This window comes from Psammomys obesus, unplaced genomic scaffold (genome assembly GCF_907164565.1).
Source record: "Psammomys obesus unplaced genomic scaffold, mPsaObe1.curated_primary_1811, whole genome shotgun sequence".
NCBI classification, from domain to species: domain Eukaryota; kingdom Metazoa; phylum Chordata; class Mammalia; order Rodentia; family Muridae; genus Psammomys; species Psammomys obesus.
Window position 1 is genome coordinate 14,163,145 of NW_026596166.1, and position 23,570 is coordinate 14,186,714.

Genomic DNA, 23,570 nt, shown 5'->3' on the forward strand with positions numbered 1-23,570 from the left:
TTCCAGGTCTATAATGTTATAATGTGGGTCCTCTAAACAGAGAACAGACAAAAAAAAAAAAAAAAAAAAAAAAGCTAAAAAATCTGAGTAAACTTGTTTCAGGTTGTGTACTAAATTAGACCCAGATGGAATACAGTCCTTGTTTTATCATGCTTTCCTTTATTTCATCACACAGATATTTAGAAATGAAAAGCTTGGGCAACTCTGAATCAAGTCTGTGTGGACGCAAACACATAGTTCTTATTTCAAACAGGTGGTTATTTCTAGAATCAAACATGAGTGTTCATGGCCTGGGAACACAGATTTAGATTTTCCCATAATTAGATATCCAAGGCCATAACTGTTTGTTGATGCCTTTATAGTATCAGAAAAAAAAAAAAGTGTTTTTCAGATACATTGGTAGAAATATCGGCTGGCAGGTATAGCAAAGCAGGGGAGTCTCAGCTATGGGCATCAGATGCCATATAACAGCACTCTCAGCCTTTCAGTTTGTTATAAACTAGGTTTCTGTTAGTACATTCCATGGGATTTATCTCACGGTTGTAAAGGTTATGTACAGAGGAAGGCAGTAAATGGCTATTAAGAGAAGTGCTAAAGATGCCCAAGGCAAACATCATGTGGACTTGCAACATTCCAAATTCTCCACATCTTTGAAATTAGTCAGCCTTGCAAAAGGCTCAGTGGAAGGTGTGTTTTTACCTTTTCATCTGTTCAGGAACTTTCTTCAGAATTGTGAGGGTCACTGTCCTAAAAGCAGGATTGCCTCAGTCCTTTTGTTTGTGTACGTTTTGTTAATTGTCAATATGAACCCCCCTTTTTTTTTTGTTATAGTGATCCATGGTCTATTGTCTTCGATGGAACTACTGTAACTATTTGAAGTCATCACAAACCATGCTCTGAATGTTAAGTGTTCTGATTGTTATTTCCTCCACATCTCCTTCTCCTTGGGCTTCATTAGGCCACGAACTCCAACCTCATTGAAACTAGGCCAGTCAATAAGCTTAAAGGGAAAGTTTCAAATGAGTTTTGCTTTTCAGCAGAATTTGAAATGGTAGCACTTAGAGAGGAAGGTATGAGAAGAGCTCAGGTAGGTTACACGCTAAGCTCGTTGAATCAAACCATTGGCACCTTGCCAGTGCAGAGGAAAAGCACCTGGACACATCAAAGGTGCTGCTTCATGAGCACACAAGTGCCAAGTGAACAAGGAAGGCTTGGTGCTGATGCAGACACACTGAGCTACAGCATCCTGTTAGGGCCAAGACAAAAACAAAATAAGACTAACTCTTTACAATCTACAGTGGCTGACTGCATGTAAGAAACTACAAAAATAATCTTGGAAGTACATCATTTACAAGGTTTAATGTAGGATATGGCCCCTGTAACAAAGCAGTGACAAAATTCACAGTTCAGTGTGGAAAAAGTGGTGATGTAAAAATCTCCAGCAGGGTTTTCCCTAATTTTTTTTTTTTTAAAGATGATTGAGGAAGGTTGAGTACATTAAACAGAAGACTTTCAATGTAAGCCACACAGGGTTCCACAGATTAAAAGAGCAGAAAGGACTTTCATAGCTGGAGATGTTAATTCAACACCTGGCTTCAAAGCTTTAAGGTCAGACTACTACCATTGTTAGGGCTAAAGCAGTATTTTTCAACTGGTGGGATGTGACCCCTTTGTGGATTGAATAACCCTTTCACAGGAGTCACCTAAGACCATCCTGCATTTCAGATGTTTACATCACAATTCATAAAAACAGCAACATTACAGTTATAAAGCAGCAACAAAAATAGTTTATGGTTGGAGGTTACCACAAGAGGGGGAACTGTATTAAAGAGTCAAAGCATTAGGAAGGGTAAGGACAACTGCTCTAAAGAACTAATGCAGTTGTTGACTTCACACTGAAGCCAAGGTTCACATATCATCCTGAGATTCCTAAGGACATTATAAATTTTAAACTTACTGCCCCTGTATTCTACAAATGGACCATGAAATGTTGAGACAATAGTTTACTGGTGTTTTTAAGCTCACAGTCGGGGTCAATTGTAAAACAAAAACATATTCCTTTGAAAATATTACTGCTCAATGACAATGCACCCAAGAGCTTTGACAGTGAGAGGCAATTTCCTGTTCACTGTATACCCACTTATACATCTATTCTTGAGGCCAAGAAAAAAAAATGTAAACTTGGCACTTAAGTATAATTGTTTCAGCTGCTAGAGAATTGCTTCTCTGACATGCACAATCAATTAAAAACAGTTTCTTAAGTTCAGTCAATAAAAGTGTGACAAGGTTGGGATTGGTGCTTGGATTAACGTTAATTTTGAGAAAATCCTATTGTGAATCAAGTGCTCTAGAAGGAAAGGTGCAAATGGGGAAGGAGGTGTAAGGTTGGGACTGAAAGAAGAGGAGGAAGGGGACTGGGAAGAGGTTGTAAAGTTATTAAATGACTAAGATCAGAAAGGAGAGGAGAACCTCCCCTATCAGTGGACTTGAGGAGTGGCATGCAAAGGGGAGGGAGGGTGGGACTGGGAGGGGAGGAGGGAGGGGCTTATGGGGGGATACAAAATGAATAAAGTGTAATTAATAAAAAATTTTAAAAAATGATAAAAGTAAAATAAATACATAAATAATGAAACACAAAAAAAAAAAAAAAGAAGAAGAAACTGGCCTACCTACACAACTTTCTGAAACCACCGTAGTGATCAGTTGGCAGCCATCAACATTAAGACAAGACCTTGTGCCACCAAGAGTTCCTATGAAGGTTGGTGATTATCAGTGTATTTTAGCAGTAAAGTGTTTTAATAGAGTGCAGATATTGTTTACAAGCATAATGCAGAACATACTTAGTAAACGGTCAGATAACATATACATAGATTTCATGTACCTGAGAAAGCAAGAAAAAAGGTCTGCCTTCTATATTTTCACATTTGGTTCACTGAAATAATCATCTTCAAGGTATGTTTACAGCTGTGGCATATTAACTCAGCCCCTCATTTTTCTGTAAACCTAAGCTGTATCTACAGTCACTCATTTTGCAAACAATATTCTTAGTTATATAGATTCTTTTGAAAATACAGAATCAAAAATGACTTTTCGGAATGTCTAATATCCTAATTTCATTTACTACTTCTTGGTTGATTGTAACTAAGTCTTGCAGTCTTAACTAACAGGTAGCATAACAATGAGAGTCACCATTGTATAACAATATAAAAATTAACAGATTCCACATCAGAGTAAAGTCTGATGTTTTATGTTATTAACCCTTGCTGCATGACTAATGTATGCAACCCCTGAAAACAAACAAACAAACAAACCTGTGACTTAAACCAGATTATTGTCTCACAGTGACTGTAGTTCATAAGAATGTGTATAGCTTCCCTGGTTATCTGTGGATCAATATCATTTGTGAAGACATCAGCAGTATAACAAGAAAGGACTTTAGTCTAATTTCAAGAGTCAGCTTGGGAAGGCTCTGCATTAGGAGCCATTTCATGATGACTTTAGACTTTAGGATATTAATGTTTTCATGGCTGTAGTCCAAAGGTTTCCCTCCATTCTCTGCTGAGGTGTCCTATAGAGAGAGAGAGCAGGCTTCCTTCAAAGCAAGTAACATACTCGAGAAAGCAAATGAATGCTGAAAATATTTATAATTTAAACTCCAAGTTGACTTGACATTGTTTGGGTTTATGTTAATTGACATACCTAATCCCCTTACCCAAGGAGAGAGAATTATGCAAGAACGCCAGTGCTATCAGGTTTAAATTACTAAGCACAATTTAAAGGCTGACACACTGGCACAACTGTGGGCTTGTTGGGTGCTTTATCAAAACTGACTGAGAAAGGTGGTTTCCGATCAAAGATATTATCTGCTGACTTTTAAATGTTAACTTATATGTGAGTGATGTATGTACGTAGTTTCATTTCTATTGTATAATAAAACACCCTGACAGAAAATGCTATAGGAATATCTCCTATATAGGGACTTATTTTAGCTGTAGGGATATCTCCTATATAGGGACTTATTTTAGCTCACAGAATCAGATATTGCCAAGCCTTATGAGAATATTCCAACAGCAAGAATTTGAAAGAGCTGGTCACATGACATCAACAGCAGAGAGCAGAAGGGGAAAACGCATATATGCTTATTTCCTACTTGCTTATGCTCAGCTGAATTTCTCTACTCTTATACAATTTAGGATCCCTGGCTTAGCAAATGTTCCTGCACAATAATGCCACATCAACTTCTTTAAAGTAATCCCCTAAAAGACATGCTCATCAACCAACCTGATCACCACAATCCCTCTCTGAGATGTTATCTTAGTTGACTCTAAGTCATACCAAGCTGCCAACTAATATTAACTATTACAATTGGGATAGTAATAATGATATATAGCTTAATTTCTGTGTCTCCTAGTAAACAATTTAATTCTTTTATATGACCAAATATTGTTATTATTATTATTTTCATTTATTGAATTTTTTTTCAATTTCTATCACTGCTGTGGCCCCCTCCCTCATATCCTCCCAATTCCACCCTCACTCCCTCTACTCCTCCATATGCCCCTCCTCTAGTCCACTGATAGGGGAGGACCTCCTCCCCTTCTATCTGACCTTAGCCTATCAGACCTCATCAGGACAGGTTGCATCATCTTCCTCTGTGGCCTGGCAAGGCTGCACCACCTGAGGGAAGGGGTGATCCCCCTAGCCTGCCTCCGGAGAAAGCCCCAGCTCCCTTTACTATGGAACCCAATTGGAGCCTGAGCTTCTATGGGCTACATGTGAGCGAGAGGTTTAGATCCTCTCCATGCGTTGTCCTTGGTTGGGTTATCATTGTCCTGTCCAGCAGGAATTCAATGGGTTCCTAAGGAGGGGTGAAAAGAATGGTGGGACAGAGACACAAAGAAGGAGGCCAAGTCAGTTTGTCTGGTCAAAGCCTCATTTATTAGAAATTTTTACCCAAGGTATATAGGGAGAAGGCAGGAAAGGGGGGAGGCTAATTTACTGCTGCAGGAGATAGCAAGAGTGCTTTCATGGCTTGAATATTGCACCTGCAAGACACCATAAAGATGTTTTCTTAAGATATCTCAAGGATGCTCTAAGACTAACAAGCGGATGTTCTCACAAATCTATCAAACATGACCTAGGGTCCTAGATAACTCTTCCACTAATTGGCTTTAGGTCTCTACTAAATGACCTTTGCTCACTATTTGGCTTTGGCTTCAGTAAATAGCTTTGGCTCGCAGCATATCATTTTCTTCAAGGCCCCCAGGGCTCAGGTTTTTGTTTTTTGTTTTTTGTTTTGTCTCTGTTGGTCTCCTTTTGGAGCTCCTGTCCCCTCCAGGTCTTCTCTCTCCTCCTTCTTTCATAAGATTCCCTGCACTGTGCCTAAAGTTTGGCTATACCTTGATTAGTAGAGTCTTTCAGAGAGAGGCCTTCTGTGATAGGATTCTGTCCTGTTCCCTTTCCTCTCCTGCTTCTGATGTTCATCACAGTTATCCTCATGAATGAGGATTCAACATCTTCCCTAGGATCTTCCTTGTTGTTTAGCTTCTTCAGGAGTACATATTTTAGTATGTTTATCCTATATAATATGTCTAATAACCACTTATGAGTGAGTATACACCATGTGTGTCTTTCTGCTTCTGAGTTACTGCACTCACTAGAAGATGATCACTAGAAGATGATCTCTTCTGGTTCCCACCATTTGTCTGCAAATGTGCCAGGCTCTCTGATCACCTTGCCCTGGGGAGTACAGCCTTGCCAGGCCACAGAGGAAAACAAAGCAGCCAGTCCTGATGAGACCTGATAGGCCAGGGTCATAGGGAAGGGGAGGAGGACCTCCCCTGTCAGTGGACTTGGGGAGGAGCATGGGAGGAATTGAAGGAGAGAGAGTGGGATTGGGAGGGAATGAGGGAGAAGGCTAAAGGATACAGGTGAATAAACTGTAATTAATAATGATCATTTCCCCCTGAGGGGGGAGCAGCCTTATCAGGCCACAGTAGAGGACAATGCAGCCAATTTTGATGAGAACTGATAGACTAAGATCAGAAAGGAGAGGAGAACCTCCCCTATCAGTGGACTTGGGGAGTGGCATGCATGCAGAAAGGGGAGGGAGGGTGGGATTGGGAGGGGAGGAGGGAGGGGCTTATGGGGGGATACAAAATGAAGAAAGTGTAATTAATAAAAAATTAAAAAAAAACTTAAATAAAAAAAGAAAAATAAATAAAGAAATAAATAAAAAATTTAAAACCTTGTGAAATAAAAGCCCCGAGAACAAGTTTCCTGAAGCTGTGGTAGGCAACTTTGTGCCCAACAGTAGTGATGATGGCAGCCCAACACCAAACTGTAACTTTTATAATGTATTGGGAGCTTTTTAAAATCTTATTTTGTAATTCGACTATGTAGTTCTTGAATATGAACTTTGTAGATGACAATATTGTATCCCAATGTCAAAGGGTGGGTCATGCAATCAATGACAGTCCTAACAATATTTGGCAATCCTAAATCAAGTTCTGTGGAGCATCCCAGCCTCTGACCTTCTTTCTGAACAAGACTAACTTAAACACTCAGGAAATATTCATTTACAAATAAGTATTTTAAAAATGTGATAAAATCAGCACCTTTTGTCTTTTTAATCATCTGTGCAGTTTGTATTTTCCTTCAGAATAGAGATGAAGGACAGCTTTGGTGTTTGTTGTCAGCCCTCTCTGCTCCTTTTGTTTCCATTACTCCAGGGGCAAATATGTGCATTTGTCACATTAAAGCTAGTTCATTGCAGTCTCCATGAGAACAATGATCATTTTTCATTAATATGTGATTCTTCAGAACAACAAGTGCTTAGTAGGTTTAAAAGATGACCTAAAGTAGCTACATTAGCTTTTGTTTGAATTAAAAGAATAACAAGAGAACTCAAAGTATAAAGAATGCAGCCAGGAAATGGAAAATATCTCATGAAAAATTCTTATGTTGTATAAATAAGAGAATACTAAATAAATTTGCATCTGGTGTTCTGGAAAGTGAAGCAAAATATGTAGAAATGTGTCACATATGTCTTTTATTTTTATTTTTTATTATTAGTTACATCACATATGTCTTAATAATTAATTCAGGAGTGCTAACTTAATAAGAGTACCCTTGAGTAGTGTCACAAGCAACTTATCTAAGACATCCTCAAATGATTTTAACACATATAGATAATACATGTGAATAAGAATATGCAATTGTATCTGAAATACTGTGATTTGGATATTCCCTCTTATGATGATCTAAACGAATATAGAAATAGGATTTGCAGTTAACTTTCTATTAACCTCTTTATAAAAATAGCTTGAATTATTCTTTCTCATGAACTGTATTAATGTTTTTGGACTATGTAATATGCTGAAATTCAAATATTTTAAAATAATGATATAAATATCTTTGTACAGACAACAGAGAAAATTAACTATTTTTTGCATGATTTTACGAGCCTGGCTTTTGTTTCCAGTTTTGGTCAAAGACTGTGTTTCTTTTATTTGCATTTAAATATATCAAGGATTTGAGTTAGATCGGAACATGTTCCTTAAGCAGGAATTCCTCACACCACATGGATCTGACCTTTCTCGAGTGATCCCAATACTTCAGAGTTCTGGCTACATTTATTTAGAAGAGCCAGAGTAAATAAATATACAATAAAAATATTCTTGTTGGGGCAAAGGTATATGTATGATCACAAATACATTGGCTACATGTAAGTTAGAATACTATTTTTCTTTGTTTGGAGATATGGTTGAGAGGTAAAGAGGACTTAGGTTGGGTTCCTCACAACCCCACCAGGTCACTCAGAACTGACTCCAGTGCCAAAGCATCCAATGCCTTATTCTGGCCTCCAGAGTCAGCTTCATATACACCACACACATGCAAACAAGCAAGCAGGCACATACAAATTTTGTATGAATGTAACCTAGAACCTCTGCTCAGATGTAGCCTGTGGCAGCTCAGTAACCAATTGGTTTCCCATAGTGAGGGGAACAAGGACTATTTCTAACAGGAACTCAATGACTGGCTCTTTGTCCTCCCCACCCCCCAAGGGAGGAGCAGTCCTGTTAGGCCACAGAGGAGAGCTTTGCAGCCAGTCCTGAAGATACCTGATAAAACAGGATCAGATGAATGGGGAGGAGGTCCCCCCTATCAGTGGACTTGGCAAGGGGCACGGTGGAGAGGAGGGAGGGAGGGAGGGAGGGACTGGGAGGGAATGAGGGATCGGGACACGGCTGGGGTACAGAGTTAATAAAATGTAACTGATAAGAAAAAAATAAAATACAAAAAAAAGTAAAAAAAAAAAAAGAAAATATAAATAGAAAGTTAACATAAAGTTCCATACTGATAAAATTTCAACATTAAGTACCATGTCAGTGGCAATTTCTACATGGTTAAGGAAATAACAAAAGGAGGATACTTAGTATTCTTTATTTGAATAGCAGATATTAGCAACTATAGGATAATAGCTGATACTTGTTGCAATTGTCTTAACAACGAAGACCTAGTTATATTTAATAACTGATAAGATTGTGCCATCAATGATAAAAATGATGACATTCACTTTGTAAACTACCTTCTTAAATAAGTATTTTGCAGAGTAGATATGTGTATAATCTAGCTATGATTTATTGTATCCTATGATCAAGTATTATTAGAGAGAGTTGTCACAGAAATTTCTGATAAAAACTGTAAGTAGCCTTAAATTCATTCATTTTAGTACTTGTTTTAGAATCACAAACAACCTCTAAAATTATTTCCCTATGTATTTTTTGAAAAACTGTTATTATTATGCATTAATTATAGAAAGTAAAGGGTTTCATTATAACATTTTATATGTGCATGTAATGCTCATATTCACCTATCTATAGTTTGCTCTTAGACTGTGTTTAGTAGAAGTTATTATATTTAAACCAATTTAATTATGTGAGCTGAAGTAGATAATAGTATTTCATCAGAGAACTGCAGTAAATGTTTCTTACCTATCAAGTGGTTTTTTTCATTGATTTTACATAAGTTACTGAATAAGAAAAAGTACATTTAACAAAATGAATTACAGGCCTCCACTGTGGATGAACAAGAAAGAAAAATATTAAGATAAAACTTTCTTTGTAGAGATGGAAGAACAGCAAACTGTGATAGACGTAAGTAGAAGAAGGCAGAAAGCAAGGTTAGCAGATGTGAGAATCGGAAGAAGCTAAGGTGTGAAAATAAAGAACGGTTTCAGGGGAAAGTGTTAAAGCTGAAGAACCAAAGGATGCAAAGAGGAGATCTGAAATAGCATAGAAGTAGAAGGCCTTCGTAGAGGGTCACCATAGGAAAATGTGTTGTAAAATTCAGCAGATACCAGAAGCATGGTAATGATGGGAGAAATTGAACTGACTTTTTGGCTTAAGATATTGCTGCAATTAATTATGTGTTGAAAAACAGTATCAATGCAGCCATTTCTATTCAAGGGGAAAATGATGACTTCATAGTTTCTTACTTAATATGTGTGCATAAAACAAATGACGCTAACAATTACTTATCAATACACATAAATCTTGCCTGGAGCCAGATAATTTTGGGTCATTCTAATCTTTTCATAGAATGTGAAACTTCAATTAATGAGACTATGTTACTGATTATAATAAAAATGCTGTTTATATGCTACTGACATCCAGACCTTAGAATAAGCCAAATTACAAATTAATTCATGAAAATGTCTCAATTTCAAGTACCTATGGTAAGAAGAGATATATATTTTATGATGTATCATTAAATTATTTTCTAAAACATCTAATATATTGTATAGCTAAATCAAGAAACAATTACGTGGAAAAAAAGAAAGATGATAGCTAGGTAATGGTGATGGTGAATAATGTTTATGAAATTAGGTTTTATACAATAATTTAAATAAAATAACAACATTAAATACTAATTATAGATATTGCAAACAGAAAAGCTTGAATTTTTGTTCATTATTTATAATATAAAACAATTCAGGCCACCTAGCCTCTGGCTTTTGGGAGACAAACAAGAGAAATCAATTGTTTTCTTAGCTATTTCCAGCTTTTATCATAGAACTACGTAGCAATAGAAGATCCTTGGAGATGGATAAATTCATACATTCTGGCATCTGTTGCCTACTCAAGCATAAACCCTCTCTCTGAGGATTTAAAATTACTTCTAAGGGGTATTAATGCAATCCATCATATGTACTTTGGAATTTTTACTACAATAATATTAAAATGTGCTGAATCAGTTGTGCTGACTCTAACTTCTCCCAAGGAGCTTTATTCTGTTGCACAAGTTCTAATTTTATTGACCAAGATGATCTGGCATAGGTTTAAATATTTTTTAGCAGCAGATTCTGTTTTAGGAACTAAAATGGGAAATGCTAGGGGGAAAGTTTGCAAGTCATTTGTTTATTCATAAGTTTTTGTTGTCATCTCAGAAATATGGTCACTAAGAAACAAGTTGTGTTATTCTTGGGGATAGTAAAATGATTGTTAGCAACGGAATAAGAAATTTTTTAAACTTTAACACAGGTGGAAGTTGTGTTTCAGTTAAGGTAATTTTCTTTCTTATAATATTGACATTTTCTAGAATATAAGTTGGTCACAATTAATTACAACTCATCTTGCTTAGTCTAAATCTAATTTTAATTCTGTGATGTGATTTATATCTGTATTTCTTAGCTACATACAAATTATTTTTCATATAAAATGTCTTTGATATTATAAACAAAATAACTAAAGTGTGAATTTAATAGACATATTAAAACTTTTGTTAATTAAGAAACTGTAAACACAGTCACAGCAAGGCAGATTCCTAAGAAGAAAAACTATGTTAAACTCTGAAACAATGCCATATAATTATTCATGTAATAATGTCATTGTCGGTCAGGTTTTTTTTTTTTTTTTTGTTTTTGTTTTTTTTCAGTGACAAATCACCTACAATTAATAACTTAGGAGAGCTAAGATTTATTTGGGCCCCCAGTTTCAAATTTTCTGTCTAGTGTGGTAAGGCACTAACATGACAGAGAGGCAAACTGAAGGAAAGCTACTCTCACCTCTTGGGAGCCTGGAATCACAAAGAGATGGGGATGAAGAAGGGGCTGGTAAAAGATGCATCTTTCTGGAGCAGCCTCCAGTAACCCATTCATTCCATTCTGACTCTGTCTCTTAGTCTCCTTCCTCATTCTCCAATAATTTCATCAAATATGGGTTTATTCATGTATTAGGTCCACATTTTCATGATCCATTTACTTCCCTAAATTCATAACTCTGAGCATTGCGCTGAAAACCAAGCCTTAGGCACAAAACCCATTGCGGGGCATTTCAGATCCAATATGTAACATTTATTAATGTGTATTAATATGTGTTTCACCAAAGCAAATTATAACCTCAAACAAATCCTCACAGACTTATAGTCCTCAGTATCTGTTACTTATCATTATAATGATATGTGAAAATTGGTATCACTCAACCTTTAGCCAATTCATTTATTAATATATTAACAAGATAAGTGTGCTTTAAGTTTAATCAAAATACTACATTTTGCTTCCATATAAAAAAATGAAAGAGAAGTACCAAAAGTGCTTCTGGAAAAAAAAAAAAAAACATTACAGGATTACTTTATGACAAAGGGATAAAGAATTTGGGCATGGGGAGGGAGAGAAAGTAAAAGAGACAGGGTGAGAAAGCGAAGGAGACATGAGGCATAACACGAAGATGCCTATCTGTTGGCAAAGGCTCAGTAACTTTAAGTAATGTGATGTTTTCATTAATATACATAAAAATATTAACTTCAGGAAACAAAAAATATGACTGATAGAATAGTGCATAAAGAAAAAGCAGAAGCTAAATAAAAACAGGAAGAATGGAGATGTTATAAAACAATGTGGCAAGTACAATATAATAGCTGACAATATAATGTAAAATAAGAGCTTACAATATAATATAATATAATATAATATAATATAATATAATATAATATAATATAATATAATATAATATAATATAATATAATATAATATAATTAATATAATATAATATAATATAATATATAATGCAATGTAATATAATGGCTTACAATATAATACAAATAATGGATGGTGTTATTATAAACAACAAAAAAAGAGAATCTACACCATGCACATTAAATTAAATAGTAAGGGATAAGACATTTGTGTGTAGGAATATGTAAATATTCATTACATTTAAAAAGAAAATATAGAAAATCTTGAAGTAGAATGTGAAAGCAATAAGAAAGGTAGAAAAATTAAAAATTCCCATAATTTATGCATGAATACATCTGCATTATTTTCAGCTATATACCTAAATGAATAAACATTAAAATAAATTCTTTGTTCAACATAATAATACAATATATCATTTCTATATAGCAGATTTTTTACATTATCGCTTAATATATTGATAGTATCATCATTAGGACATAAAATTTAGACTTGAGTTCAAATCCTGCCTTTGCTATTTTCTTATTGCACCACTTAAACAAATTCACTTAACTCCTTTAGTATTCTCATCTGTAATGTGGAATGATCACATTAAGTACTCTATAGAGCCGTTGAGCCCTAAGATGCCTTATATTCTATCAATACTGTGGTCATTATTAAAATCTTTTTTTTAATTTTTTATTAATTCACTTTATTCATTTTGTATCCCCCCATAAGCCCCTCCCTCCTCCCCTCCCGATCCCACCCTCCCTCCCCTTTCTGCATGCATGCCACTCCCCAAGTCCACTGATAGGGGAGGTTCTCCTCTCCTTTTCTGATCTTAGTCTATTAGTTCTCATCAAAATTGGCTGCATTGTCCTCTACCGTGGCCTGGTAAGGCTGCTTCCCCCTCAGGGGGAGGTGATCAAAGAGCAGGCCAATCAGATTATGTCAGAGGCAGTCCCTCTTCCAAATCATTTTTGTGTATAATACAACAAAATTAAAAAGATGTATTAAATGATAAAATTTTTAAAAGCTATCTCTATTTTATGCCCAATACTTCTTTCATAAGACAAATGAGACTTAGATGAAAATAAATGTGATTTTTTTTTAAATGAGAAAAGATACTAAATGAAAATACAAGTCAAAATGAAGGTCAAATACTGTCTGGTCCATTTAGTACATGAGTAAATGCTATATTGGCTTTCTACAGCAAATGATAACAAATCGAGCTTAAAATGGGATAGATGCATTCTCTTATGGTTCTGAGAAGCAGAATACAAATAAATACAAATTGTGGTGTGAAAATTAAGATAATGGTATTCTTCTGAGGATTCGCGGCGGGGGGGAAATCTATTCAATTGCTCCTTCTGCCTTGTCTTCTCTGACTTGTCGATGCTCCTTCTACCTTCACAAGCAGATAACATCCTTCACAAAACCCATCTTCTTTTCTGAATTAAATTGCCTTTTACTGTTGGCTCATATAAGTGTGATTTCAAACATTAATCTTCACTGCTAAGCTATCTGACAACATAAGGTACCATTTGCAGGACCTAGGAAATATAATATGGTTATTGTTGGATCACACCATCATAGCAAAATAAGAGAAGGAGGAGAGCAAACGACACTAGAATGATTTGCAGGGTTTTATTTTAAATGCTTATGAATGTTTGGTCAAGGAGAAACAAACTTGAAGCAGACAAATAGACAACATAAACTCCCATTGTTATTTTAGGTGTCTTAAATGTCTATCTCCGGTTGAAAGGGCAGACAACAATAGAGAATCCTCTATGGTCTTCAAGTGGGAATAAAGGACAGCGATGGAATGAAGCCCATGTTAATATATATCCAATTACTTCATTTCAGGTAAGAAGTAACTGTGTTTCCATATTGCTGGGTTGTGAATGCAATACTAAATGCATGTCTTGAAGAAGCAATCAGTAAAATGTGAATATTCCGAATACTGGATAACAAAACTAAAAAAACACATTTTAGTTGTTTTTTTTTTTTTCAGTTTGAAAATCTATCTTATGAAGACAAATGAATCTTTATGAGCATTTGTCAAGTAGCATATAGAATAATAATCTAACAAAACATGAGTATTGCCTGGCATGGTGGCATATGCCTTCAATCCCAGAACTTAGGAGAGAGAAAACTGTAGATCTCTGAGTTTGGGGCTATCCTAGTCTACAAAACATGTTCTAGGACAGCCAGAACTGCACAGAGAAAACCCTACCTAAAGAAAAAAAAATGGTGAAGTATTTACATACTAATCCATTTCCATAATATTCTTCACATGTACTTTATTCTCTGCAGAAAATAATACCAATTTTCACAATAATACGACTGGGTATCACTACCCTATTAATGTGTTGGATAATTCTTGATGGAATTTTAAACACATTTTCCACTTCAGTCATTTATTACTTTAATCAAAGTCAGAAAGTTTAAACAAATTATTTTTCTTTCTATAAATTGAAGTTAGGCTTCGGTTGAAAGCCAATGAGCCATTTACAAAGATATCAAAAAATTTAATGACCTAAGATTTTGAATTGAAATAAAAAAAACCTTAACTATCCTTGCAAAAGATGAAATATCTACAAGCTATTTTACTAAAGTTGGGAGCATTGCTTTAGTGATATAAGTAACATATGAACATATGTATATGAGTGAATATGTGAACATACATTTCTAGTGACATATGCCAGAGTGTTTTTATTTGTTTAATATAATAAAATATTTTTAACATCTAATCATATGTAACATAGTCTATAGCTTTATTCTTATATTGAAAGGACTCAAATCCATTTAATTATATCATGCATGCCTGGTCTAGAGAGATAGCTCAGCAGTTAAGAGCACTGACTGCTCTTCCAGAGGATCTAGGTTCAATTCCCAGATGTGACCCACATGGCAGCTCACAACTGTCTGGAGCTTCAGAATCCAACACCCTCACACAGACATACATGTAAGCAGAACATCATTGCACATAAAATAAAAATAAATAAAAATTTTGAAGTAACTATGAAAGCAACAGAATCATGTTGTGTCTTGAAGGATAATACAACTGTAAACACTGAAATAACTTAATCTGGCAAGACATAACTAAAGTACAACTAATATTAAAGTGTGTGTGTGTTTGTGTGTGTGTGTGCGCGCGCACGTGCTTGAGTGTCTGGACATAGAAGATTATTTTTCTAAAAATATTGATGATCTCTATATATTTGGATTCCTACATGGGTTACATCTTCATCACAAATGATTAAATTAAATACATATGCAATAAAGATTTGAATTATGGTAATACTATATCTAAGACAATCCTTTTTTTGATATTACATCATGTTAATGAACATCTGTTAAGCACTTCCAGGGAAATAATTTATTAGCCCTGAAATTGGTCTGGCTAGTGCAGGTAAGGAGCCAGCCTTTGGTATTAGGGAAGGCCAGGTGAAAAGAAGACTCTAAGACCGATTTATAGAGTCACAGCAGGGTGCAGACAACTGTGACTTCAGTCACTTACCCACAACCACAGAAACTCCCAGGCTTCAAGAGAGCATCCAGCACGTTTTTGGTAGCCTGTTTTGTTGTGTATGACGCCCAAGCTGGGGAACACTCAGGTGCTGGCTGGAGACATGATGTCACTGTCTCAAAGCTCACTCAGGTACCGCGTGAGCTGCTGCCTCTGGAGTTTGTCCTGGGAGCTCCTTGTTGCTTACATATAATAGGTAATACCATTGCTCTCAAACACACAGAATCTATCTTCATCCTCAAATACTGGAACCCTCCTGGTGGGAAGTATTCTGAGAAATTTTGGGGTGCAGTCGGTTGGCTCGGCCAAAGTGGGAGTAGGATGGTACAGAGAGCATGTGTACCTGAGCCCCACTGTACTGAGCAGCGAAGCCCCTCCAGTTTTCAGGATATAGGTAGAGAGTCCAAGCTGCCATGGTGATTCTGCAGACAGAGGGTAAGAAATTTAAATGAGAGCATAAGAAAACTGAAGGAAAAAAAAAGAATTTAACTAAAACTCCTTTAATGTTCAGAGTTAATTGAATTGACTGCAAGAAAATATTAAATTATAATAAGATTTATTCAAATAGATCTTTTATTCTATCAGTCTTTCACATTAAGGGAAGTTCAAGAGCTTGCTGATTGGCTAATGGTTTCTCAAGAAAACCCAGTTCATTTTTCAAGAGGCATTGTGAAGACTGTAGAAAGCTTTTGCCCCCCTGGAGCATGAGCACTGAGAAGAATCTCACAGGGGAAAAAAATGGGAGGCAGAGCAGCAGGATTGTCTGAGGTTGAAGTTAAAGGCTTCCACTGTCCAGTCCCTTTTCTAATTAGGCTTACCTAATTAGAACAGTTAATTCCTGTTCCTCATAATTATTGATTAAAAGAACAGACTTTAGGATCTTTGATTATCAGAAATCAAAAGGGTGGTTTAAATTCACAAAAAATGTACAGGTCAGCTACCCACGAAAATGGGTTTCTGTCGCTGCAGAGATTTGCATAAAATTTACAGAAACAATCAGGAACATACAAAGAAATTCAAGAATGTTAAAATTGATCAAACTCTATTTGTAGTTGTCTTTGTAAACCTTGGAGAAATTCTCTCTGCTGTACTCGGCTCCCTCTGTGCCGATACAGAAACCAGAGTTGATTTGTTGGTTCTCAATGTACTGTCCTTCTCTTGTGTTCCTTGGACTTTTTCAGAGATTTATAGCACTGGGAAGTCCCTGCTTTCATCTGCTATCAGTTTTGATTGGCCTGAAGGACTTCATTTGACATTTCTTGAAGTGTGGGTCTGTTGAGGATGGATTCTTTTCACCTTCTGTACTTTTAAAAATTGTCTTGTTCACCTTCATTTTTCAAAAAAAAAAAAAAAAAAAAGTTTCCTCTAGGCATTGCTTAGCGGTTTTTCTTTAGAACTTTCATGATGTCCTTCTGCTGTCTCTCTGTTCTGTCCAAGTGTGAATCTCTGGCTGTGCATAAATATATTCTTCTGTATATTATACAAGGTTATTTCTCTGAGTTCATTTAAGTTTTCTTTAACGGTGGTTGAAAGAGCTTAGATTTATATATGCTTTGATATGCTCTGATATGTGTTCTCTTTGTATGTACATGCAATTTCCTAAACTTCCTGTCCCTATGGGTTTAATCATTGTATGAAAATTAAGGATGGTTTGGCTAGATTCTTCCTACCTCTTTCTTCTCCATTTTATCTTTTGAGATTTTTGTTCAAAAATTTGAGTTTGATTTTGAACAATATGTATTCTACCTTTATATCTACTGATCCTTTGTTAGTAATATCTACTCTGAATTTAGTCCCCTTCAGTGAACTTTTTATCTCAGCAACTGGACATTTCATCTCTATAAACTCAATGTTAGTCTTTTTACAAGATAGTTTCAGTTTTCTAGTTAATGATTTGAACACATTGAGGCCAACTCATATTTAAATATTTGGAGTCTCTATGTGCTCGTACACATCTATCATGGTTCTTAGTTGGTTTTAATAGATTGATTCTTCGTGCTGTGATGGGTAACTTGTTTTACTAAAATCTAGTAATTTGGGTAGTAAACATCATGAATTTTAAATTAATGGGTGCTGGATATTTATAAAAGTTTTTAAATAATGTGATACATTTACAATGATGTGTCCAAGTTACTTAAAACAATCTATATATTTTAAGGAGTTCAGATTTAATAAAGAAAACCACATTTTGTCTCCTCCCTCTTTTTTATCAACAGCCTTCCTGAATCTCCCAGTGGACTAGGGAAAGGGCATAGGGGGAGAAGACGGAGAGGACTTCATAGGGAACCCCTGCTCCTCTAACAAGGGAAACCCACTTCAAAACTGAGCAGCCTGTGGGCTTCCTTTGAACAGGGAGTCTAGGTCTAAGTCCTCTCCATGCAAGGTCCTTGGTTGGAGTATCTGTCTCTGCAGGACCCCCTGGGCCCAGTTTTTTTTTTGTTTTTTTTTTTTTTTTTTTTTTGTCTGTGTTGGTTTCCTGTGGAGTTCCTATCCTCTCCAGGTCTTTTAATTTCATTATTCTTCCATAAGGATTCCAGCACTCTGCCCAAAGTTTGGTATGAGTCTCAGCCTCTGCTTCTATACCTCGATTAGTAGAGTCTTTCAGAGGCTCTCTGTGGAAGACTCCTGTCCTGTTCCTTGTTTTCTCCAACTTCCGATGTCTAACCTGTTTGCCCTTCTGAATAAAGGTTAAGCATATTACCTAGGGTCCTCCTTGTTATTTAGCTTCTTTAGGACTAGGTTTTAGTATGTTTATTCTATATTATACAGCTAATATCTGCTTATTAGTGAGTGTGTACCATGCCTGTCTTTCTGCTTCTGGGTCACTTCACTCAGGATGGTCTTTTCTAGTCCCGCCATTTGCCTGCAAGTTTCATGATTTCCTTGTTTTTAATTTCTGAATAGTATTCTATTGTGTAAACGTATCACAATTTCTATATCTATTCCTCAGTTGAGGGACATCTAGGTTGCTTCCAGATTCTGGCTATAACAAGAATCGATGAAGAAATTTATTTTAATGTTTCCTTAAATTTGTTTATTCTGCCTGTCTCTCTCTCTCTCTCTCTCTCTCTCTCTGAGTGTGTGTGTGTGTGTGTGTGTGTGTGTGTGTGTGTGTGTGTGTGTATGTAGGCTATGAAATAGAATGGGAGTTATGAGAAAGGAGGAAGAGGTTTTAAGGGAGGATTATTAAAGTATCATGATGGTGGCTGAATTCACCTCTTTCTTTCTTTCCTTCCTTCCTTGCTTTCCTTTTCTTTTCTTTTCTTTTTTTCTCTTCTTTTCTTTTTTCTTTTCTTTTCTTCTTTGAGGCTCCCGAACTGGGAGCTCAACATTCTTTGTCTACATTGTTAGTAAACCTGAGAGATTCTCCTGCTTCTGCCCTACACAGTGCTAGAGTTAAAGATGTACAAGTGATTATACCTGGCTGGGACCTGAACTTGGGTCCTCGTGGTTACCATCTTTCCAGCTGGTAACTCCACCTGCTGAGGATAAGAACACTACCACAATTTTTGAACCAAATTTGAAGCAAGCTTTATTACATACTGGCCAGGATGATGAACACTGGCCAAGTCCATACCTAGGATTCCCAGAGAATGATTGAATTCACCATTTAATACAGTTTCAAGGGCTGCAGGGATGGCTCGTCAGTTAAGAGTGCATACTGCTCTTGCAGAAGAACCTAGCTCAGTTACTCACACCCACATCAGGCAATTCACAACCTGTACCTGTAACTCCAGCTCTAGCCTCCTGCTCCATGGACATCTGCATGAATATATATATATAAGAGAGAGAGAGAGAGAGAGAGAGAGAGAGAGAGAGATCTTTTAGGTAAATACCTCCAATTTATAGCTTACAATATGCCCTGTTTCTCTGTATTCCACTGCAATTCAATCTTAGGTTGTTATTTCAGATCGTAAGCTTTTGAGACTGACACCCAACAAGATGAGCTAGAATCCTGTGAAGGTATACTCCAGGGAAGAATTCCAAGACTACCCTGTCTAGTGGGTTGTATCACCTCACATATCTTTTACAGTTCGGTTAATTTGTTGAACCAATAAGATAAATATCATTATTAATTCTGCCATGCATAAATTTATTAAAATCATTATTTTTGTCATTGATATTTGTAATTATTTCTCAAATCATACTCTTAAACATTTACACTTCTCTGAGAGGTAAAAAAAAAAAAAAAAAAAAAAAAAACAGAAGAAATCTGTCTCTTGTCAGAAAGAAAACACTTGTGAAGAGTTACAAACGCTTCCCTGAGCAGTGAAGTCACTATCTGAAGATATTGTATGATGTGATCCTTTAACTACTTGTATTCAATAGCTCTCCAGATAACTCTTCTTCACCTACTGAGAGGTGATGTCTAAACACAGTGGTTTAATCAGTCTGCCTCCATGGTGTCAACTTTGTATACTTTGAAGAGCTGTGTTTACCAGAAACTGTTAATCTATTGCATGAAACAAGTTTGTGTGTTTGGTGTAATTGTAAGGAAGTAGCAGACGTAATTCTAAAATTCCATATGAAGTTATCTATCAAGGGTTAATATTATTTGTTTAATTAAAAATATTTTCTGTGTGTGGATATTTTGCCTCCACGTATATCTGTACACCATGTTTATGCCTTCTGCCAATTAGGCCGGAAGAGGGCCTAGGATCCCTTAAAACTGGGAACACAATTGTGAGCTGCCATGTGGGTGCTGGGAATTGAACCCTTCTCTCCCGGAAGAGCGCAAGGGCTCTTAATCTTTGAGTCATCTTTCCAGCCTTTTCCATTAGAAAAGTTAATTTTCTAATGAGGTATTTGTCACATCTTCATTTGTTGCATTCTAGGCAGAAAGTATAAAAACATCTAAAATTTAAATTTCATCTTCTACTGAGGAAATATTTTAAATAATGTCCACATGGTCGTGCAGGAAGAATCGGTTTTACCTAATTGTGTCTGCTGGAAATACCAAACCTGGATGTCTTCTTGTATCAACATGCTATTAACTCCTTCAAATCTACTAAACAAATCTGACCACAAAAGTGCACAATAAGAAACACTTTTAACACTGTGATGAACTAGTAGTCAGAATGATAATGAAACTTCACAAACATGAAAAAAATTAGCTTTCCGAAAAAAATTCCTTTCTTCTCAAAGTGGTTGTTTCATATCCTGCATGTTTAAAAACATAGAAGTAAATGTTCCGTGGCTGTTTCTTGATTTTGGACTTGGAACTTGCTAACAAAGGCATATTTTTATAAAGGATTGAAATGTCAAGTATGACATACATTTTGTATTAAATATCTAAACATATTTTTTCTATAATCTACATTTTCCTACAAAGTATAACCATCCCCAAGATCTTGGTCTTAATGTCATTACTAAATCTACTATGGCCTATGCATTCTTCCTTATTTATTTATTTATTTATTTATTTATTTATTTATTTGTTTATTTATTTATTTATTTATTTATTTTTATCATTACAATTTATTCACTTTTTTCTTTTTTCTTATCAGTTACATTTTATTAACTCTGTATCCAAGCCGTGTCCCGATCCCTCATTCCCTCCCAGTCCCTCCCTCCCTCCCTCATCTCCACCGTGCCCCTTGCCAAGTCCACTGATAGGGGGGACCTCCTCACCATTCATCTGATCCTGTTTTATCAGGTATCTTCAGGACTGGCTGCAAAGCTCTCCTCTGTGGCCTAACAGGACTGCTCCTCCCTTGGGGGGTGGGGAGGCCAAAGAGCCTGTCATTGAGTTCCTGTTAGAAATAGTCCTTGTTCCTCCTTCACTATAGGAAACCAATTGGTTACTGAGCTACCACAGGCTACATCTGAGCAGAGGTTCTAGGTTGTATCCATACATGGTCCTTAGTTGAATGTCAGTCTCTGAAAAGACCCTGTGCTCAGATATATTTGGTCCTTGTGGAGCTCCTATCCTTTCCTCATCAGACTAACTCCCCTTCTTGCTTATGATTCCCTGTACTCTGCCAAAGGTTTGGTCATGAGTCTTTGCTTTGAAAACACTGCTAGTTAGAGTCTTTCAAATGCGCTCAGTAGACTCCTGTCATATGTTCAATGCGCATCCCATCTCTCTTTCTAAACGAGGATTGATAATCTTACCCCATGTCTGCTCTCTTGATTATCTTTTTTAGGTGTATAGATTTCATTATGTTTACCCTATCTTATAGGTCTATATTAGTGAGTATATACCGTGTTTGTCTTTCTCCTTCTGGGATATTTTACTCAGGATGATCTTTTCTAGATCCCACCATTTGCCTGCAAATTTCATGATTTCCTCCTTTTTGATTGCTGAATAGTATTCCATTGTGTAAAAATACCACAATTTCTGTACCCATTCCTCCATTGATGGACATCTGGGTTGTTTCCAGGTTCTGGCTATTACAAATAAAGCTGCTATAAACATGGTTGAGCAAATATCCCTTTTGTGTACTTGAGCAAACTTTGGGTATATACCTAGCAGTGTGTATTCCAGCTGTAATCCCCTCCCTCATATGCTTCCAAACACACCTTCGCTTCACAAGTCCACTGATAGGGGCGGTCCTCTTCCCCTTCTATCTGACCCTAGCCTATCAGGTCTCATCAGGACTGGCTGCATTGTCTTCCTCTATGGCCTGGTAAGGCTGCACTCCCCTCAGGGAGAGGTGATCAAAGAGCCAGCCACTGAGTTCCTGTCAGAGACAGCCCCTGCTCCCCTTACTAGGGAACCCACTTGGAGGCTGAGCTGCCATGGGCTACATTTGAGCTACCTATACATTTTTAATTTGTAGTTAAAATTAAGTGTACAAACAGAACAATGTGATAAATGCTCATGTGAAAACTAAACAGTTCAAAAGAAGTCCAAATTAGCTCAATAGCAAACTACCTAAAAACTGAAAATGAGCAACTAGGACAACACCAGTAGAAATGACAAAGTGGATAGGAAACACCCTCAGCCCTACACAAGCAACTGCAGGCATTTGAGGAATGCTGGCAGCAGGAGAGGTGGTCTCCTTTATAGATCATTCCATCTGATTGCCCAAGGTCAAATGGACAGTCCTGAAATAAGGCATACAACTAATATTATGCATGCTGAGCAGTTCATATTTAAGAATGTATATGTATAAACATATATGTGTAAGAAACAATTACTGAAAGAGAAGAACATGAATTTGAAGAAGAGTGGAGAGGGTTATATTGGACGGTTTGAAGGGCGAAAAGTGGAGAAATGCTGTAATGGTATTATAATCTCAAAAAATAAAAATAAGCATGCAATCATGCCTTAGAAGAGCTTTCTATGCCCCCACTGAATTGGATTCCTAATAATCACAAACAAAAATAAATATTAAAAACACTAAACATGTAACAAGAGTTTTGTCAGAAATTATTTTATCATACTAATAAAGGATAACTAATTCCCTCGTTTAACTCTAATATAGTGTCTAAAATTCATGCTAGGTTCCTATAGAAGAAAATCAGCTTGCTACATTTAATTTAATACCAACGATATTATCAGTGGTTATGAAAGTCAGTGAAAGTAAGTAATCTGAAAATCAGCCAACTTTTATTACCATCCCACCAATTCAGTATCATAAAGAGATGAAACAATCCTGTAAGGAATTGCTCTAGGTATAGACAGCCTTCTTGGCAAAGTATGTTTCAGTTCTTGTTGATTTGTAATTAAGACACATAATGTAGCACAATTCTAGAGGGCGAGCAACGCTCACATTAAATTATTTTAGGTAATCTCTCCCCATCAACTCCCTTGCCATCTAACCACAAATAGGGTGTCTTTCACATTTTTCCTGATTCAAGACTTTTCTATTCAATGTAAGCTTAGATCTGAGCCAGCAACTCTGATCAAGCTGTGAGGTAGGCAAGAAGAAGAGAAAAGGAACCTTGATAATTATTGCAATAACTGAACAAATAGAAGTGAACAGTAGTATAAGGCAATGACTACAGAAAATTTTATAGTGATGGATCATTAAAATTAAAATTATTCCTAAGGAAGCAGCTGCAAGAAGCTTGTGAAAGACTTGGAGAATATGTTCATTTTATATTTTTATTTTCATTTTTAAGTATATAAGCCTATTA

General features: G+C 36.2%; 1 protein-coding gene across 3 annotated transcripts in view; it reads left to right on the top strand.

Moving 5' to 3' along the window:
- The window catches only part of Mdga2 (MAM domain containing glycosylphosphatidylinositol anchor 2), an 870,813-nt gene that overhangs the window by 841,384 nt on the left and 5,859 nt on the right, over positions 1-23,570 (top strand). For all 3 annotated transcript variants that reach the window (XR_008718784.1, XR_008718785.1, XM_055595284.1), the window contains exon 15: positions 13,689-13,819. Coding sequence is in view for 1 of the 3 variants with exons in the window: in XM_055595284.1 (XP_055451259.1) it covers positions 13,689-13,819 (131 nt within the window). In the remaining 2 variants the exon portion in view is untranslated. The remainder of the gene's footprint in view (positions 1-13,688; positions 13,820-23,570) is intronic.